Source organism: Myxine glutinosa, chromosome 7 (assembly GCF_964187855.1).
Source record: "Myxine glutinosa chromosome 7, kmMyxGlut1.1, whole genome shotgun sequence".
Taxonomy (NCBI): domain Eukaryota; kingdom Metazoa; phylum Chordata; class Myxini; order Myxiniformes; family Myxinidae; genus Myxine; species Myxine glutinosa.
The window spans coordinates 14797874-14814925 of NC_136267.1; the positions used below are offsets into that span (position 1 = coordinate 14797874).

At 42.1% G+C, this 17052-nt stretch overlaps 1 protein-coding gene across 2 annotated transcripts in view; it reads right to left on the reverse strand.

Moving 5' to 3' along the window:
- The window catches only part of LOC137430991 (V-set and immunoglobulin domain-containing protein 1), a 64030-nt gene that overhangs the window by 9854 nt on the left and 37124 nt on the right, over positions 1-17052 (reverse strand). For both annotated transcript variants that reach the window (XM_068121825.2, XM_068121826.2), the window contains exon 5: positions 13453-13602. In XM_068121825.2, the coding sequence (XP_067977926.2) occupies positions 13453-13602 (150 nt within the window). The remainder of the gene's footprint in view (positions 1-13452; positions 13603-17052) is intronic.

A 17052-nucleotide genomic window follows, 5' to 3' on the forward strand; every position in this document is an offset into this window, starting at 1 on the left:
CTGACATCTCTGGGTTGTTTAGCCGCCGTTTTGTTTCGGCCTATTGAAATGTGCCTTGGCTTAGAAACACTATCTACTCTCATGGACTAATTAAAGCATTTAGTCGAAATCTGGATTCGGATCAAAGATCAAATTCTTGACATATCTCGTGCCCTCGATACGGTCTGGCACCCCGCCCTGCTCACCAAACTATCCTCCTCTGGTATCCATGGAAATCTCCACGCATGGCTTGCGGACTTCCTCTCTGGTCGTAGTCAACGTGTGGCCCTGAATGGGTTTCTCTCATCTCCTCTTCCTGTTCAGGCTGGAGTTCCCCAAGGTAGTGTTCTGGGCTCTGTGCTTTTTCTGATCTTCATTAATGATCTCTCCGACTCTCTGGAAAATCCTCTCTATCTCTTTGCTGATGGATCCACTCACTCTCTGTCGCTCCATATCTCAACCCTCAGATCGGCAGTCTGCAGCCACCTCACTCTCTAAAGACCTGGACAAAATCACAAACTGGTCAAACAAGTGGAACATGTCTTTCAATCCTGACAAATCTCACTCTCACGTTTGGAAAACCCTCCCATCTACTTTCTGAAACAATCCTCTTGAAGAAGTTCTGTCACTCAAGCTTTTGGGTCTCAATATCTGCCATGATCTTTTCACACAAATACTCTTTTGTTTTTACACATCTCATGTAAAGACTTCATGTCAGCAGTTAATGGCGAATCTGAAAAACGAAACTTGGGTTTAAAAGTTAAAACAACACATGAACTTGTGTGAGCCTCAAGCTTTTCACTTGAATTTGATAGAAGAGGAGACCAAGGCAGCGAAATTAGATTTTCAATAAACAAGAACGGATGTCTAACAGCGGCTTCGCCGGGCTTGTAAGATATTATAAACCACAAACACACATGATTAGCTTTTTAAACAGTCGCTAATGCTGTTTATAACATTAAGCAAATACATTTGGAGGAATCCAGACATCCGTGAGGTACGTTTTACTTACAGAACTGAGCGAAGATCTACTGTAATCTATATACCCCACAAGGGTTAGGTTAATAACATGTCCGTTCTGCCGCAAAAGTGGCGTTTTTCGTAGCGAACTTTTGAAACCCACCAATTGTGTTTTGAAAACCACCAATGAAACCCACTTTTCCTGCTGTTTAACACTAAACTGAAAGGGAGGAAGACCAGGGTGTGCTCATTTACCAAGCAGCTAGCTAGCGCTTGCCAAGCCAGGCGTTCCTTAAGGGTTTTGAATGGAGTGCTTGCTCGAATGCTTAAACCACTTGCTGATCTCTCCACAAGAAACTTGGTAAATGAACACACACCCAATGTTCTTGAGACCCGACCATAGATCGACTGTAATCTATATACCCCAAAGACCCTTCCTGCCACTCCCGTAGTGAGCGGGTGAACGAGTAAATTAAAATGTCGGTCAGTGGAGTCAGCCGTCGTAATGACATCATAAACGTATATGGGCTAGGCCGTAAAAGCCTTATCTTTTGTGAGCACATGGGGAAAAAAAACTGGGACATGTTAAAATATAATGGGTGCAAGAACGCAATCAGACTGGAAAAAAGGGTTGTGGTGCCATTCAAGTACAGTTTGGATTTGTCCTGTGGAAACCTTTCACACCATAGGAAAAAATATGAGCCTAGTGTGGGATGGTTATAGTTATACATAACACTGATGCACACTATGAGTCATCGTAGGCACAGAGTTACGTCAGCAGAGCACTTTCATCAATACGTCTCTCTGAGTGACCACTTTGTCATGGAAAGTAATCAATATCGAAATGAAAACCACTACTGCCTTGACCACCACTATTTTAATGGCTCCGATTACGGTATTCACACCTTCTTGTGTGGTCACACCTGTAATATATTTGGCCCAAGTCTTTCACGACATGGCTGGCCAGGCCCGACGTTCAACTGAAGGTGACAGGGATTCGTACATTGTTCAGGTGCCGGCGATAGCTTGCCTACTCTTCGTGAAGGACACCGTGTTGTCTATAGTATCCACGAAGTAATGCCAGCAGAAGGGACGTCCAGCTTAACGTCCATCCGAGGGATGACACACAATGATGAAGAATCACCCTGCTTGTGGAACACCGGGATGACAGGTGGGTCGAGACTGGTACCCAGGCTCGGCAGCACAGAGGCTATTGTGCGTACCTGTACAGTCTCGGCCATACAGTCCTACGATATTGACCTCTGTCACAGAAGGTGGGCTGAAGTTGTGTTTTTACTCCTGTTTATCTTTGAGCAGGATATCTCAAGGTATGAATGGATTCAAACAAAAGTTCCTGGACGCATTTGGTGTGTGACAAGGATGAATGGATTCGATTCTGGTTCAGGTCTGGATGCAGATCCGGCCGATCAGTGGCATAGAAAAGGTAAACTGTTCGGTCTGGCGGAGGTATGCGCTCTACCTAGTGCTGGTATAGGTTTTTAAAGTGATTCTTCACCATTGAGAGATTGGCCCAAAAAAAATAATATATATATATATATCAGGATACCTCAAAACGTTGTGGACGGACTGGGCTGAAACCTGTTTATTGATGCGTCAACAGTGTTCTTTTGTTGGTTTAATAGTGTTTGTTGGCATTTGTACACCTGTTGTCAGCAGGATTTGAGCAGCCCTCTTAAGTTGCTGAAAAGCGTTTACTAATCATTGTAGTAATCAACCACAAAATGTACAGTGGCATCACCTGCCAACCTGGAGGGATAAGCAGATTAACACCTGAAAGCTGAAGGCCATTGGTGGAGCAGGCTGGAATTGCTTTGTTATGGTATTGAGTGTAGATCATGTTTTAGAAGCAAAGAATCCGAGTTCTGCTGCCTTCAGCCAGATTTCAACTCGTAGCCCCTCGGACGCCATTCCGCACAGAGACCCCACCACGATGGCGTCCCCGTAACCATGTATTGGGACAACCTGAGGGGGAACACAGTGGATTGGTTTCTTTGTGTTCATGCCTGATTTGTTTTATTACTCCCGCCAGGGAGTAATGCATTCCACCGTGTCTGTGTGTGTGTGTGTGTGTGTGTGTGTGTGTGTGTGTGTGTGTGTGTGTGTGTGTGTGTGTGTGTGTTCGTCTGTTTGTGAACAAGATATCTGGAAAAGTTCTGAACGGATTTGGATGAAAGTTGGTGGGATGATTGCCCTTGGCATAAGGAAGAATTGATTAGTTTTTGGTGAAGCTCAGGATATTATTCCGGATCCAGGAATTTTTTGAAGGATGTTTACCATTGGAAGATAGGGCTCATTTTTTTTTTAACATTATCTTCTATATATTCTATATTTAACATTGTGATATGAAAATAGTTTTCATATTTGTTGTAAATGTAGTTTAAACTCGTGGTTATGCGTTAGAGCGGTGTATTTTTTTAGCAGCGTCGTCTTCAAGGTTCTTTTTTTTTCTTTTCTAATTGTAAGGTATCTAGACAAACTAGGTTCGATTGTAGCACACGTTTATTCACTCTGCCGATACAGGCCCGATTAACTGCAGCGCCATCCGAGCTGGGGCGTAGGGATACAATGCGGTCCCGGTGTAGGGATACAACGGTGAATATTTGCAGCTTCATACATGACACTAAATAAAGACATATTCTGTCATTTTAAAACCACCAAAGTGTGTATTCGGTTTCCCCGTTTCATAAAATGTATCGTTTGATAAGTATAATGCTTCAAAACTGTTTATTTATTTATTTATTTATTTTTACCTCAGAAGAGATATCAACATTTACCTCAGCGAATGTCAATCGCGTGTCAGTATTTGATGAACTTATAAAGACTTAGGTGAGTTATAAGTGTGACCAGCATGTGCACGGGATTCTTCCCAGAAGAATGAGTGAGCGCATTAGCTTGTACGACTTAAAATGAGCGAGTTTTGTTTTGACGTTTGGGCCAGTTTTACATGTTGTATCCCTAAGGAATGAAACGCACGTTTTCCTAGCTTACAATTTTATTTGAAGTCACACGTGCCTCAAAATACACTCACTTATATAGAATTGAATGCTGAATCCGAAAATGTAAGTGAAATTGCCTTGTTTTTTTTTTTAACATTGTCTTCTATATATTCTAAATTATATATATATATATCTGTGCAGTGTCTGTCTTGTGTTGTCACTGAACTACTCCCTCAAACTTTTGGGAAATCGTACCATTCCAACTTGACCCATGGCAGGAGTATGCGCTCTACTGAGTGGCGTTCGAGTTCTATTATATGAAAAATTTGTTTCTAATTTTAGAAAGGTAGCTGCGACCTGAAGTTTGGATCTCTCAGTTGCTGCCAGCCAGTTTTAATGCAGTGGTTGCTTCTTATCAAACTTTAGTCCCACTTCACATGTCTCTTCGCACACAATTCCATCCCCAGTGCCATTTGTGTGATAAAATGTTTGTTTTGTAATTCAAATACAAATCTCTTAACTACTCCGTAAATTTCATCAGGTAGAAACCGATTACCTTTTGTTATTTTACTTTTGGCAGGAAGAAACAGAAAAAGTCCAGATGCCTTCCAGGCAGTCGGAGCCCACACGGCTCTATAATCGTTGTTTTGCGGTAGCCTTGTGTTCAGTGAACCACACATCCTGTTTTCCCCCGACATGCTCTAAATCTCACCAATGTCGGAGAAGGATTTAATGGTCAGTTGGTAAGTCAGGCGGATAGTAGAACGGAAGGCCATTCCCCCAATACCAGTTCACAGTCGGGCCAAAAGAACAACAAACTCCACTTAGCATCAGCTTCACCTTCCACAACACAGACGATGTAGGTACAACACGGTGGAAGGACAGAGGAATATCCTCCAAATGAACACTTGAAACGCTCAATTAAAATTCCTTCAGTGGAAATTCCTTCAATAGAAATTCCTTGCTCTATGTAAACACTTGTAAATTATTGTGCAGACTTTGGTGATTTCTTTGCTTGGTACACACATCAGAAAGATGCCATGAGGCAGGCAAGATACGCAAGGCGTAAAAATATTAACAAGGGTCGCTCCTTTGAGATTGATCGGCTGTCTCCATGCTGCTGGTTTGTTCAAAATAAAAATATTAACTTTGTATATTTGTTCAAAATATTTGTTTTTTTTCAAATATTTTATTTATTTATATATTTATTGATATAAATCTATTTATATATTATTTATATAAATAAATATGAATATATTTATTTATATAAAATATAAATATATTTTATTTATATAAATAAAAATATTTATAGAAATCTATTTATATGAATATAAATACTGTATTTATAAAAAATATTTATAAATATTTATATAAAAAATATTTATTTATAAATATTCATAAAAAATCTATTTATAAAATAGATTTAAATCTATTTATAATATAAATAAATTTAAACAGGGGGATCAAACAAGAATTAAAATAAATTTATAATATAAACGTTTAAATCTATTTATAATATAAATAAATCTCTAAATCTATTTCTAAAAAATATTTATATAAATCTATTTAAATATTTATATAAATCAAATATTTAATTTTATTTATATATTAAAAAATATTTCAAAAAAATACTTGTTCAAAATAAAAATATTAACAAGGGTCGCTCCTGTGAGATTGATCAGCTGTCTCCATGCTGCTGGTTTGTTCAACCAGAACTTACTGGGGCAACACCACAACAACTAGAACGGCACTCGTAGAGTGCATGGTCTCGCCTCGCACATTCATTCTGAAGAAAAATATCATCGTTAACTGAACACGCTACAATTAGACCCACTGCTATTATGGCCTATGTACCCATGTCATCCATGCACCCTATTATGTCACATAGTTTGCCACTAAGTCATCAATTTAATTCTTCCCTCACATCAAGTTATACGTCAGATATAAGAAGTTCCAGATTTTTCGGATAAATATTTCAATTCAAACAATTATGGCTGGGATATCACTTCCCCAATGACGTCATAATTATCACCATATATACCCCATGAGGAGTTGATGACATAGGCTAAGTTACAATTTTTTTCGTACAGCGGTTTCAAAGAAAATAATGTCCAATTTTTTCCCTTTAAGCCAATATGGCGGCCATAGCATGTGACCTATGACGTCAGAGCATTAAAAAAAAATTATCCATAGGGAGTGCCTCCTATGTTTAAAGTTTTGCATTGATCAGACAAGCAGTTGCAGAGAAAACCATTTTTAAAGCAAAAATATATGGATGTGGACACACACACACAGACAGACACAGATAGACAGACAGGGGCATTGCAATAGTCTCGCATCTCCTACGGTGTGAGACTAATAAATCCCTCAAGCTAACGACTGGTCCTGTCATTGGTCATTCTGCCAAAACGCTTCTGTGCTCATTTTGACTATTCTCATCATTATCATCATAATCAGCACCATCATCATCTCAATCATATCCCTTCGTAATCATCTCCTTTATAATGTATAAAGTTCTGTCTCCTTGAGCCACTCCTCATATCTGAGTCCAGCAAGGACCGCAATCAATGTCATAGCCCAACTCTGCGCCATCTCCATGCAAGTTTTGTCCTTTTTCATGTGATGTGATGTGATGACCTGATGTGATGATGTGATGATGTGATTTTTCATGTGATGACCAAAACTGCATGCAATATTTCACATGAGCAGCAACTCGCTAAACATCCACACATTGCAAGATGTGACTTCAGTCCTCAACTACCTCCCCTCATCCCTTTACAAACCCCAATTCATCAACCTCCACCTCTCAACCCCATGTCCTCACCCTCTCTCTCAACCCTAAGGTGTAAATCCCATTCCCCCTTACCACAACTACTCAACCCCTCCCCCCCCCCACCAAAACCCATCAACCCACCCCCCACAACCGCCCAAGCCAACCTGCCCATTCTAACTCTGTCACATTTTTTTCTCCCTCACCCACCCTACCTCAGGCCCTCACCCACTTCCTTCCAACCATAAGGCATCAATCCCCTCCAAACCTCAAGTCTTCAAACCCCCTTCAAACCTCCCCCACCAAAAGTCCTCGACCCCAACCCCTAAAAGCCTTTACCTCACCCTCCCAACTATGTACCATCTTTGCCTCCTCCCCCACCCCCTCTCAATCCCAACTCTGTCCTCCCCTCCTCACCCTCCTCCCATACATGAAAGAAAACGGGCTTACCCACTTCGATCATTACACACACCTCATCAAAACAGTGGAATATTTAGCGCGTTCCAATCTATCATGCTTTCACCGACTTCACAGAAACCACAATCGAAGCAGGACCTCCATGGCATGGCCCATCACAGTCGTCTGTCCAACTCACAATCCCGTGAGATATGCAGAAACTCCGTGGAAGTGCAACTCTCGAGTGACCTTGAGCAGCCGATTTGTGCCAATAAACGACCTAAAACCAATTACAGTATATTCTTCCTGATGCATATATACGTTATGCGCCATCGATGGATTTGCGCTATCGACCGACCGCGCTGCTCTATCAATGGATCCATCGTTCGCGCAGGAATCGATCGATCGCGCATAACAGTACCTCTCTTGGCATTCGTGACATTCGATCATAAATTTGCCGTCATCTGGGCAACAGCGTGTGTAATTTCTCCCCCTTACCTTTTCATTTCAACTTGCTTTTTGTCACTAATGTAAAGTCATAAAAATGGATTTACGTAAATAGCGAATTAAAAATACATTTTATATAGAAACGATTATAAAATAATAGAACGATGAAAGGCAAATTAAATGAAGAAACAGAGTTTAGCTTTGGTTTTTACCAACGAGCCTTCCGAGCCGATTTCAACATCCGTGTGCCGAATCCCCAATTTGATCGCCAAGGTATTTCTCCAGGTACATTGCGGTAATTCCATGTTTCCCCATATATTACTTCAGCTCGTGATTGTGGTTGACGTTGATTTGTGTTCCAAATACAACTAATTGTTCCTTCCATTTGGAAACTCGTTGCTCTTCAACAAGATAATCTATCTATAATTCCAGCAATCTCTGTGTGTGTGTGTGTGTGTGTGTGTGTGTGTGTGTGTGTGTGTGTGTGTGTGTGTGTGTGTGTGTGTGTGTGTGTCTGTATGCGACCGCTGTTTCTCGACAACTACCGGTCCGATATACTTGAAACTTGCCAGGTATATTGCTGGGGACCCGAGGATGTGCCTTTTCAAGGTTTTAAATTAATCGGAGAAGTAGTTACCGAGCTATGGCGATTTCTTTACCAAACTCCGCAAGCCGTTCGCTTTGGACCAAACCATTGCATGTAAATAGAGGGGGGGGGGGGGGGGGGGGGGATTGTCACCGTACTCGCAAGCCGTTCGCTTTGGACCAAACCATTGCATGTAAATAGAGGGGGGGGGGGGGGATTGTCACCGTACTCGCAAGCCGTTCGCTTTGGACCAAACCATTTCATGTAACTAGAGGGGGGGGATTGTCACCGTACTCGCAAGCCGTTCGCTTTGGACCAAACCATTTCATGTAAATAGAGGGGGGGGGGGGAGGATATAATTTTAGATATATATATAGTACGGGCATGCCCTAGTATTAATAACTAGCCGAAACCCGTGGAACATCCACGGAAGGGAGGATGTGGTGTATGGATAGGGTGTACCATTATGGATGGCATAGGGGATTTGCTTGTCCGAGTAAGAGTTAGGAAGAAAGATGAGAATGAAGAGTGCGTATATGAACAACGATCGCCGACACCGGCACAAATGCATGCTCTGGATTGTCCAATCAGTGGACGGCTTGCTTCGCCTTCACTCAGCAGACGCCAATGCCCAATACGATGGCGTCGTAAGATGGCGTCGTATCGGCAGTTAATCAGATGCTTTTGGGCCCCAACGTCGGCTAATTCAGATTTTTCGAGTATGGCTGTACGTGATAAACAAAGAGCGCGGTTCGTAGATCGTAAATACATTAGTGCCGTCGGCATCGGGTCACTGGGTGCGGCGTAAAAGGGATAACAAAGTCGAGTCCTTACGGTATTATTATATAGATGTGTAACTTTCCTCACGTGAGGAAGGCTGAAGCACAATCATGAGATGACGGCAAATTAATGATCGAATGTGACGAATGCCGAGAGTGCTACTGTTATGCGCAATCGATCGATGCCTGCGCGAACGATGGATCTATTGATAGCGCAGCGCGATTGGTCGATAGCGCAAATCCATCGATGACGCATAACTTGCACACGTCGTTAAAAGTGAATAATGATGGATGTTTTCTTTCATAATGTTGTGAGATTCCTGGAAGTCCCTGGACAAAGGACTTTATAATGAAATTGATTTATGGACTCTCGTCGTCGAGTTGTTCAAGAGAAAATAGTTGGAACTAGTAGCAAGGAATCCGCATAACCTACACGGTAAAGCTCCGCTCGAGAGAGTGCCACAGTTATTTGGGTGGTGTATAGACAACAGACCGCTGCCTCGATCGCTGAGGTGCATCCGTACTGTGATCTTTCCGACACAAGGCCGTGACATGTAATGGCTCCAACCTTTCCATATGTGATGGTCCTTTTAACAGTCACTTTGGTCGTTTTACACTGAAGAGAAAACTTATAGGGAGGGCATGGGAATTGTGAATATGATAGATTCAAATATGTGTCAGATTTCGCATGGCAGCAACATGGTGGCCATATGATTGGTCAGGTTGAAATTGTGGGTGGAGTTCTGTCGGCTGGCCAACCATTGAGTGGAAAGCAGCCTTATACATGGACGGACGGACAGACAAGTGTATTATTATGTAATAAATGAAAGTGAGGATGATGGCAGAACAAAATATGGGTAGGAGAGTATGATGGAATGGGGAGAGGAGATAGAAATTTGGGAGGGGAGAGACTGAAAGTAAAGGGAGTGAATGGGTGGGGAGAGTTCATATTTACGTATGTAATCCATTTCTGACCCCAAATCTGGCTCCAATTCATAGACCTTATTTTAAATACAGTACTACTAAATAACATTAAATTCCCAAATGAATCTAAAGAAATTATAATAAAGGAGGAATGTCTGTCTGTCCCCAAACTACTCCCTCAGTTTTGGGGCTCGCCCCGTCAAACTTTCTGTGGAACCTTATGGGGTACCGGCAGGTGTCCTAAGGTGGGTGGGAGGTTTCATATCTATCTATAATTCCAGTAATCTCTGTGTGTATGTATGTATGTATGTATGTATGTATGTATGTATGTATGTATGTATGTCTGTTTGTCTGTGACCGCTGTTTCTCGACAACTACCGGTCCGATATACTTTAAACTTGCCAGGTATATTGCTGGGGACCCGAGGATGTGCCTTTTCAAGGTTTCATATTAATCGGAGAAGTACTTACCGAGCTATGTCCAAAAAACGATTCAACCAATCAGAGAGCAGCGAGCCACGTGTGCCGAACGTGGCGAACAGACTCTGCCTCGGACGGCACATTTGAGAGCGTATTCATTTATTTCACGTTGGAAAACTATGTTGGCGTTCAACTATGTTTTAAAACTAATTAAAACTAATTTGCGATTCATTCGCTTTCCTGCGCGTTTGTGCATGCGATGGCGATTTCTTTACCAAACTCCGCAAGCCGTTCGCTTTGGACCAAACCATTTCATGTAAATAGAGGGGGGGATTGTCACCGTACTCGCAAGCCGTTCGCTTTGGACCAAACCATTCCATGTAAATAGAGGGGGGGGGGGGGTGGATTGTCACCGTACTCGCAAGCCGTTCGCTTTGGACCAAACCATTTCATGTAAATAGAGGGGGGGGGGGGGATTGTCACCGTACTCGCAAGCCGTTCGCTTTGGCTTTGCGAATGGACCAAACCATTTCATGTAAATAGAGGGGGGGGGGATATAATTTTGTACGGGCATGCCCTAGTATTTATCAATGGCATTATGATTATGATTTCCATCCGTAGGAAGTATCACGTATCCGCCCTTGCTCACCGGCAGATTCGCCTCTTTTGGTTATCACGTTAGAACGGCGTTTATTTTGTTATATTAATGGTATAATATGAATTTGTGATTGGAATGATGCTGTTTGAAACGAAAATATAGAGAGATTGAGTTTAAAGGAAAGCGAGGAGATGATGTGAGGGTTTCCTCTTGTGAGATGCCGCAGGTTTTTTCTCACGTTCGCGGATTCGGCATTTGCAGTTTCGCCATTGACCGTGTATAGAAACATTATACCCACCACCTGGTGGGGTCAGCTGTCGTACGTTTCTTGCCCGAATCATTCACGAACCAGCTGCCCATGCCTGACGCTTGACTGGAGGTGGCACAGGAATGTGGAATTTATTGGTTCATGATTTGGCATTTGCAGTTTCGCCATTGACCGTGTATAGAAACATTATACCCACCACCTGGTGGGGTCAGCTGTCGTACGTTTCTTGCCCGAATCATTCACGAACCAGCTGTCCATGCCTGATGTTTGACTGGAGGTGGCACAGGAATGTGGAATTTATTGGTTCATGATTTGGCATTTGCAGTTTCGCCATTGACCGTGTATAGAAACATTATACCCACCACCTGGTGGGGTCAGCTGTCGTACGTTTCTTGCCCGAATCATTCACGAACCAGCTGCCCATGCCTGACGCTTGACTGGAGGTGGCACAGGAATGTGGAATTTATTGGTTCATGATTTGGCATTTGCAGTTTCGCCATTGACCGTGTATAGAAACATTATACCCACCACCTGGTGGGGTCAGCTGTCGTACGTTTCTTGCCCGAATCATTCATGAACCAGCTGCCCATGCCTGACGCTTGACTGGAGGTGGCACAGGAATGTGGAATTTATTGGTTCATGATTCGGCATTTGCAGTTTCGCCATTGACCGTGTATAGAAACATTATACCCACCACCTGGTGGGGTCAGCTGTCGTACGTTTCTTGCCCGAATCATTCACGAACCAGCTGCCCATGCCTGACGCTTGACTGGAGGTGGCACAGGAATGTGGAATTTATTGGTTCATGATTCGGCATTTGCAGTTTCGCCATTGACCGTGTATAGAAACATTATACCCACCACCTGATGGGGTCAGCTGTCGTACGTTTCTTGCCCGAATCATTCACGAACCAGCTGTCCATGCCTGACGCTTGACTTGAGGTGGCAAAGGAATGTGGAATTTATTGGTTCATGATTCGCCATTTGCAGTTTCGCCATTGACCGTGTATAGAAACATTATACCCACCACCTGATGGGGTCAGCTGTCGTACGTTTCTTGCCCGAATCATTCACGAACCAGCTGTCCATGCCTGATGTTTGACTGGAGGTGGCACAGGAATGTGGAATTTATTGGTTCATGATTCGGCATTTGCAGTTTCGCCATTGACCGTGTATAGAAACATTATACCCACCACCTGATGGGGTCAGCTGTCGTACGTTTCTTGCCCGAATCATTCACGAACCAGCTGCCCATGCCTGACGCGTGACTGGAGGTGGCACAGGAATGTGGAATTTATTGGTTCATGATTCGCCATTTGCAGTTTCGCCATTGACCGTGTATAGAAACATTATACCCACCACCTGATGGGGTCAGCTGTCGTACGTTTCTTGCCCGAATCATTCACGAACCAGCTGCCCATGCCTGACGCTTGACTGGAGGTGGCACAGGAATGTGGAATTTATTGGTTCATGATTCGGCATTTGCAGTTTCCGCATTTCCTGTTTGTATTTGGGCTCCCACCTGTGCTACACACAGGTACCTCACAAGTATATTATATACTGAAACTCGTGAAATTAAAAACCTCAGGAACATGCCCATATATGTCCCTCACCAAGATATTTCCGATGAGGTGTGGATCGTCTGCGTAAATCGGAAGGTTATTGCGTTAATCGACTTTTCCAGATTACACCAAATAACGACAACTATACAGCGACAATGACGACACCACCAACACCATTGCTTTGGAGCAAGCACCAAAATGGTGGTCTACGCCAGGCGAAACGGACAAATTTTGCCTTAGAAACGCAACCAAATCAACTTGGGAAAGTACAAAACCGTCGATGGTAAAAGAGAAAGTCACCAACCACAAAGCCGATGAGACCACAAAGGGGAACATGCACAGCAGAGTGCCGATGGACACCGATGCACAAGGTCGATCCCTAAGCGCGTTATAATAAAGTTACAGAGATTTCTATGTTTGTTTCCAACAAAATAATTGTACATCAGGAAACAGTGAGACAGAAGTTGGCAAACCTTGTCTATTTACAGCAAAATGCCATGACAAAAAGTAATTACGTTGAAATACTCTAATCAATTGCACTTATCAATACATTGGTGTGTGTGTGTGTGTGTGTGTGTGTGTGTGTGTGTGTGTGTGTGTGTGTGTGTGTGTGTGTATGTGATACATATACACATATACACATATATATAAATATATATATATATATATTTCTTTTCTGAAATCATTAAGACATATGGGCATGTTACCTTGGTCAAATAACTCGATTACTATAGTTCAAGTACAATAGATATTGACCCGGCAGTTCTATAGGAAATGCAAGTCGAAAGAAACAAATAATAAAGCTTACCGGCATTATCAGGTCTTCTTGTTTCAGGAAGCTTCAGTGAAATGTTACACGTGCTGTTTCCGAATGCATTGGTGACCAGGCACGTGTACGTGCCATCGTGGGCTAGGGACAGGCCGTATATGCCACATCTCCCACCAATACAATTGCTCACTGCACACACACACACATGCACACATTTGAAGCTTGAATAAAAACAGATGATAAAAGTTACGTTATCCGAACAGTACTCTCAAGCCGCATTATTCCTATCATTTTTTGCATACCGAGTCAAAGCTCGTGGAAGAGCTATAACACTGGGCAGATCAGGACGCAACATCAAAAGGAACAGTAGAGAGAGGGTGGAAACACCAACAACACTGGAGCTGAAGGACAAAATAGAGGGAGACTTGGACAAACAATAGGTGTGGGGACGATGCAAGTGGTTGACATGATGGAAACAGAAGGAACGAAAAACTGGAAATTTGGAAGGAGATGGGGACGGGACATTAACAGGAGTAGAAAATAGGAAAGATCATGGTTTGGGATGGGAAATGATCTGAGATGGTGGTGAACAGTTTTACTTAAAAGACTTGGAGGGAAGAATGAGATTGAAGAGGATGTGCAAGTTTGTTCCGCAGGAGGGAAGAAAGCAACAAATGAGTGGAGGTGTGCAGTGATCCTGGATTCAGGTAGTTTCAGAAGGAGGTTGATGGTGGACTGTGTGAGCCCTGCAGAAAATTGGGGGAGGTTGGGCGAAGGGTGGGGAGGATAGAAGCATGGAAAGAACAGAGGGTGCAATACCAAAAAGGAGGTGGCAGAATTCAGAGAGACCACCGACCAGTCCGTGATGGCCAGGTGACAGTACCCTAGACTCAGCTTCATCGCAGGAGATTCCAATAATCTTAAAGGTCTTGGTTTCCATGGCTGAACAATGTGTGAGGCAGGTGAGCCCAGTCCAGAGGGGAGAGCAATACCAAGCTGTGGATGAAGGCCTTGTAGGTGGATAGGAGTTCAGGTGTGCCAAAGAAGGACTTTGTATGATGCAGGTGGTCCAGTCGGAGATTGCAAAATACATCCTATTTCTGCATTTCTATGACTTGTCAAAATCCAAAGCAGTGGTGTAAAAAAGTGTTTTAAGTAATAATGAGTCACAAGTGTGCAACTATACCACATGCGACGTAATATTTACCTCAATCGCCATGCTCGTTTACACTAATCTCAAAATATCATGTTTTTTTCACCAATGTATCGAATAACTGACAGCGGAATGTGGCAACGAAACACTTATTTTGAGAACCTTCAAGCATTGTTGCAGCTCCCATCACAAGCCGGCCACACGTTCTTCATATTTTTTTTGTTTTGTGTCTGTTTGTCCAATTAACGGGGTTTGTGATATCTTGCTCTTATATGGATTTCTTGCTTATATGGATGTTTTTTCTTATTTTGATTTTGTGTTTCTTGCTCTTATATGGATTTCTTGCTTATATGGATGTTTTTTCTTATTTGGATTTTGTGTTTCTTGCTCTTATATGGATTTCTTGCTTATATGGATGTTTTTTCTTATTTGGATTTTGTGATTTCTTGCTCTTATATGGATGTTTTTTCGTATTTGGATTTTGTGATTTCTTGCTCTTATATGGATGTTTTTTCTTATTTGGATTTTGTGTTTCTTGCTCTTATATGGATTTCTTGCTTATATGGATGTTTTTTCTTATTTGGATTTTGTGATTTCTTGCTCTTATATGGATTTCTTGCTTATATGGATGTTTTTTCTTATTTGGATTTTGTGATTTCTTGCTCTTATATGGATGTTTTTTCGTATTTGGATTTTGTGATTTCTTGCTCTTATATGGATGTTTTTTCTTATTTGGATTTTGTGATTTCTTGCTCTTATATGGATTTCTTGCTTATATGGATGTTTTTTCTTGTTTGGATTTTGTGTTTCTTGCTCTTATATGGATTTCTTGCTTATATGGATGTTTTTTCTTATTTGGATTTTGTGATTTCTTGCTCTTATATGGATTTCTTGCTTATATGGATGTTTTTTCTTGTTTGGATTTTGTGTTTCTTGCTCTTATATGGATTTCTTGCTTATATGGATGTTTTTTCTTGTTTGGATTTTGTGTTTCTTGCTCTTATATGGATTTCTTGCTTATATGGATGTTTTTTCTTATTTGGATTTTGTGATTTCTTGCTCTTATATGGATTTCTTGCTTATATGGATGTTTTTTCTTATTTGGATTTTGTGATTTCTTGCTCTTATATGGATTTCTTGCTTATATGGATGTTTTTTCTTATTTGGATTTTGTGATTTCTTGCTCTTATATGGATTTCTTGCTTATATGGATGTTTTTTCTTATTTGGATTTTGTGATTTCTTGCTCTTATATGGATGTTTTTTCTTATTTGGATTTTGTGATTTCTTGCTCTTATATGGATTTCTTGCTTATATGGATGTTTTTTCTTGTTTGGATTTTGTGTTTCTTGCTCTTATATGGATTTCTTGCTTATATGGATGTTTTTTCTTGTTTGGATTTTGTGATTTCATGCTCTCTTATGTGTGTTCTTATATCGCCATATGGAGCTCCTCCGAGAATCACCCCATTTATGTTGGTCTTGTGCCATGTATTCCAGTTGCGTCCACGTGACTCGAACAAGTGTCTCTCATTTTTTTTTCTACAGCTCCTCGGTAGGAATCCCTTGGCCTACCCACTCTCCGTTTTCCCTAGGGTGCCTATCAGAGTGAGCTTTTTACTATGTCGTCATTCTACGTGCGTACTATGTGGCCTATCTATTTCCATCTCCGTTTGATTTCCTCCATGATATTTTCCTTCCTGTTATTCTCTCTACCTCGTTTTGCTAGCCTGGTCTGGCCAGAAGATTCGTAGGATTTCTTGAGGCAGCTGTGGATGAAAGACTCCACTTTCTATGTGATGGTGACTCCCCAGGACTCGGATCCATAGCGAATCAGTGTTTTTACATCATAGATCCTCCGCTTTGTTCTTTTTTTGTATACTGAATCGAGGCTCGTGAAAGAGCTGACATTTACTTCACAAACAAATCAACCAGACAAACAAAATAAATAAAAAGAGGGAGCGGAAGGCAAGATGGGGAGAGAAGGGGAAGCACACAAACACTTGAGAGCACACAACATTTGAGAGCAGGGAGATGTGTGGGAGGGAGAGGGCTTGGGGGGAGGAGGCTTGGGAAGGGGGGGGGTGGGGGTGGGAGAAATATAACACACAAGGACACCAAGGACTTCCAGGACAGAAGTTGGTATTTCAAAAAAGTGGAATTGGGGTGAAATTAGCAGGGGTAGAGAAGATCAAGGTTTTGGATGGGGGAAGATGAGAGATGGTGGTGAACAGCTGTTTTAAAGACCTGGAGGGTGGAGTGGGATTGAAGAGAGTGAGGGAGTTTGTTCCAGAGGTGGGAGAAAAGAGGAATGAAGGAGTGAAGGTGAGCAGAGAGTCTTGATTTTGGCAGTTTGACCATAAGAGGGTTGCAGGCAGATCTTGTGCGACCTGTAGGAATATTTGCGGGACAGAGCCCAGAGAGAGCTGGGGGGGGGGCAAGGCCAGAGAGGAGTCGGTAGAAGACGGAAAGACCACCAACCTGCCTG